The 4,733-nt window shown below is 39.1% G+C and overlaps 1 protein-coding gene across 1 annotated transcript; it reads right to left on the reverse strand.

Annotated features, from left to right (window-relative positions):
- Window positions 1–306: 306 nt before the first annotated feature.
- Window positions 307–1,266, reverse strand: LOC127541256 (olfactory receptor 5A2). Its single transcript, XM_051966499.1, has one exon. It carries the CDS (start codon window positions 1,264–1,266, stop codon window positions 307–309), a length of 960 nt encoding a protein of 319 aa, XP_051822459.1.
- Between the last annotated feature and the right edge of the window lie 3,467 nt (window positions 1,267–4,733).

The following is a 4,733-nucleotide window of genomic DNA, read 5'->3' on the forward strand; positions in this document are numbered from 1 at the left end:
GTAGAATACTCTTTGGATTATAGAAATTTAATAATTTGGATAGTAGACAATTGTTTCTTAAATTTCTTTTTTTTTTCTTTTTTCTTTTTTTTTTTTTGCTGAGGCAATTGGGGTTAAGTGACTTGTCCAGAGTCACACAGCTAGAAAGTATTAAATGTTTGGAACCAGATTTGAACTCAGGTCCTCCTAACTTCAGGACTAGTGCTTGTTTCTTAAATTTAATAACCTGTGGATGGTTTTGCCCACTACTTGTCATCTTCTGCATGGCTTTTTCAGTTCACAGCTCAAATGCTAACCCTGACTAGTTCAAAAGTAGATAGGGTGATGAGAAATTCCCCATTCCCTCTCAATTATCTTCTTCATGGCATTTTTAATCTCCTTGTTTCGAAGGCTATATATCATGGGATTCACCATAGGGATCACCACCGCATAGAAGACCGACACCATCTTATCCCTGCTCAGGGCGTAGCTGGAGCTGGGACGCATGTACATGAAAAGGCCAGAGCCATAGAACAGTATCACCGCAGTCAGGTGAGATGCACAGGTGCTAAAGGCCTTAGACCTACCTTTGGTGGAGTTGATCTTCAGCACGGCAGCAACAATATAAACATAAGAGATGAGGATCACAAGGACAGACATTATCCCGACAACGACCCCCACAAGAAAGGTCACGATCTGACTTGCGAAGGTGTCAGAACAAGCTAAAGCTAGAACGGGAGGAAGGTCACAGAAGAAATGATTGATGATATTCGGTCCACAGAACTGATGATTGTAGACAGAGTAGGTTTCAATCAGAGAGCTAAAAAACCCACCCGTAAATGCGCCTCCCACCATTTTGATACAGAGTGTGGGGGACATGATGGCCGTGTAGAGCAATGGATTACACACAGCAGCATAGCGGTCGTAAGCCATAGCAGCCAGAAGAAAGCACTCGGTCAGCCCCATGCCACAAAAGACAAAATATTGAATGGCACAACCCAGGAAGGAAATGGTTTTCTGATCTGCAATGGTACAGGCCAGCATCTTGGGAGTGGTAGAAGAGCTGTAGCAGATGTCCACAAAGGATAGGTTGCTGAGGAAGAAATACATAGGTGTCTGGAGGTGGGAGTCCATCCGGATCAGGGTGATGAGCCCCAGATTCCAGGCCAGAGTCAGGAGGTAGATCCCCAAAAATACCACAAAGAGGATTATTTGTATTTGGGGATGATCAGAAAAGCCCAGGAAGATGAATACAGTCACAGTGGTGGCATTTCTGTTCCCAGCCATTGCCCTGATCCCTGAAATTATAGACACAAAGAGAGCTATTCCTGGGAAGTTCTTTGTATTTGTATTGATTTATCCTTTCATGAGAAGACATATAAATCTACTAAGAGGCAAATCTAATCCTGCCCCCTCTGTGAGGGTCATGTAATCAATCAACCAACAAACATTTATTAACCACTTATGATATGATAGATATTTATTAACCACATAATATTTGCCAAGCATTATGCTAAGAACTGGGGAACACAAGTAAGAAAAAGAAAGACAGTTCTTGCTCTCCAGGAACTTAAAATATAAAAGAAAGCTGAAAAGAATAAAAAAAAGTATACAATCATAGAAGAACCAAACTACGCAGAATGGTTGGTAACAAATGAAGAGATAGCTGGCATTTTGAGCCCTCTGAAAAAGGAAGCTATGGAAGAATTTTTATTTTTATTTTGCTGAGGCAATTGGGGTTCAGTGATTTGCCTAGGGTCATACAGCTTGGAGGGTTAAATGTCTGAGGTCAGATTTGAATTCAGGTCCCTACGGAAGAATTTTTTGATCCACCTTCCAGTAGTTCAGTCACAGAGATGAAAGCCATTGAGGCTACTACTGATAAGGTACTTACCATGTGCCAGGAAAAGTGCTAAGTACTAAAGATATAAAAACAAAGCAAAAAAATAGCACCTGCCCTCAAAGAGCTTACATTCTACTAGAATTCTAGTCTTCTAATTTCAGATCCCACACTTTTTTACCAGAAGCATAAGTAAGATAGGGCCATACTTGGGCTCCGGTATGACATCTTACAATAGGATCCACACTTCCTGGAGAGAGATGACTTTTCCTTCATGTAGATGTCCAGAAACCTTCATTTCTATCCTTCAGAAATTCTCTGCCAACCTGAGTTCATCCACAGGAACCCAATACATTACACAGCTTTACACTTTGTATTACATTTCTTTGAAGCCCCCACTTCTAGATGACAGATAGCACAACTTCTCACATTATGACAAGTTGCAGATAATTTTTCTTGAGCTTCACAATCGTAATACTTGCAGGTATTATTCCCATTTTATAGATGAAGAGCCTGAGACCTAGAATGTTATTTCAACATTGCCTAATGTTGCAGAAATGCTAAATAAATGGTGGAACTGAGAATATAACACCAGGATTTTGGCTCAAAGTCTGGAGCATTTTCCAGATTCCTAGGTTGCCTTTTTCAATGAGTGTGTTATCACCTTAAGAATAGGGACTGGATCTTCTATTCTTGAGAGTTGTAAGGACACAGGAGAAAAAGTGTTGATGGGAAAGTCATCTCTATGACTTCGAATCATACTGTAGACACAAACTAGCTTTGTGACCCTGAGTGAGATCACATCTGAGAGCCTCCATTTACTTATCTTCAAAATGGGAACAATCATATTTGTTCCACATATCTTTTTGGAATTGTAAACAAAAGACAGATCAAAAATGATCTGATCAAGCATATTATGGACATTTGCTATGTTTTTGTTGAGTGCATGCAAATATACCTACATATAAGTAGATCACACAAAGACCTTCCCCTGATGCTTCTTGATAGTGTATGGGTATTATGGGCTTTGCAAGGCTATATTCTATCAGTACAAACTAAAGTCGTACTAAGTTTGAAATATTTTCAGTAAGGGACAAGTAACCTATTGAAATAACAATTAATCGTCAATCTGGCTATTAGATGAGAAACTCACCAAATATAGAATCTATGGTAGCCCCAAGAAAATTACCTATTTAATACTCAAAAAGGTTAACCCTTAGCTTGGAGCTGCAGAGAAGCAAATTTAGACTCAACATAAGGGAAGACTTTCTAAAAAAGGAGAGTTAGCCCAAAGTTAGATTTTAAACTCGTTGAGGAAAGAGACTGTCTTTTGTCTCTTTTTGTATTCCCAGCTCTTAGCACAGTGCCTGGCACACATTAGCCATTTAATAAATGATTGTTTAATTTGAGGAGAGAAAGACTGCTTTGGGAGGGTGATATTAAGAGAGGCAGCACAGTAAAGTGGAAAAAACACTCGATTTGGAAGCAGAAGGTCTGATTTTGGATCCTAGCTCTTCCATTTGCTATGCAACTGTAAATAATTGACTTACTTCTGGTCTCAGTTTCCTGAACTGAAAATAGATGAATTAGACTAGATGGCCTCTGAGATCCTGACTCAGATCTAAGTCATTAATTTATGAAAGCAAATTTTCTGTCAATGGCAGATTTTAATTGAAGGTTAGAGAACCATTCTTCTGGGAATATATACTGCTGAGTGAATTTTTAAGACACTGTGGTAGAGTGGGTACAATACTGAATATGGAGGCAGAAGACATTGGATCATAGGTCTTCTACCCATTGCCTGTGTGATGTTAGCTAAATCATTTACCTTCTCTGGGCCTCAGCTTCCTCATCTGTAAAATGAGGATGTTGAACAAGATGACCTCTGAAAGTCCCTCCCACTTTTAAATTTATAATCTTATAGTTGTAGGTTGAGGTAGGAATTGGACTAGTTGGACTCCAAGGACACTTCCAGCCCTGACCCTGAGATTCAGTAAAACTGTAGATTTGCAGAAATTCTCAGGAGATCTCATTTGGCAATTCCTAAGAGAAACTTCAACAAAATTAACCTCTCTGGAAATCTTGCTTCAAGGTCTGTTGGCTATTATAGTCTCTATCCTTGTAAGTGATAATGGCCTTAGATCAAGTTTAACTGCCTCCCAGTTCTACCTTCTACCCCATAAGCCTCTGAGATTACCCTCTCCTTTTTGGGGCTTCCCCTCTCACCCCTGTCCCATGAGGCAGTTCATTCTATTTTCCAACAATCTTAAAGAAAAGTTTCTCCATATCCCTTCTACCTTGATGTTCAGAGAAGAGGATACTCCTTCTCTTTCTTTGTCACATGGTTATTAAATGTTAAAGCTGGATTCCAAGCTGCTGATTCTAAGTCCAGTTTCCCTTTTATCACACTATCTATTCAGATCTTAAATTTAAAACATGGTTTTTAATGGTCTTACTTTGGAAAGTAGAGAAAACAACTACTTTTCTCTACTTTGGAAAGTAGAGAAAACAAAAGGGTGTGGGGGAAGTAGAGTTTAATGATAAAATAAGCTTTTGGATCATAGATTTAGAGTTGGATGGAATCCTGAAAGTCATTTAGCTCAACCTCTTATCTAACAGACTTGGAAAATGAAATTCAGAAAGTTGTGGTTTGCCCATGGTTACATAGGTAGAAAGTAGGAGAGTCTAGATTGAAATTCATTATTTTTCCATTACTCTGGGAGTGTGGAGCCTGTTTGGATACTTTGGTCTGAGCTCCATTATATCCAAGCAAAATCTCATTTGGTAATTTTCACATAGGCAGGTGTATTTAGCAATAATATTGGGTTTGATCATTGTAGTATCAGAATTGTTCTGCTTCTTGATGTGATTGTCAGTATTCGGTAGACTAATTCTGAGCTAAACAAAACATGCG

The sequence above is a fragment of the Antechinus flavipes genome, chromosome 6, assembly GCF_016432865.1.
Source record: "Antechinus flavipes isolate AdamAnt ecotype Samford, QLD, Australia chromosome 6, AdamAnt_v2, whole genome shotgun sequence".
NCBI classification, from domain to species: Eukaryota; Metazoa; Chordata; class Mammalia; order Dasyuromorphia; family Dasyuridae; genus Antechinus; species Antechinus flavipes.

Excerpts from the sequence above, each read along its gene's own strand:
- LOC127541256 (XM_051966499.1), bottom strand. The coding sequence starts at position 1,266 with ATGGCTGGGAACAGAAATGCCACCACTGTGACTGTATTCATCTTCCTG.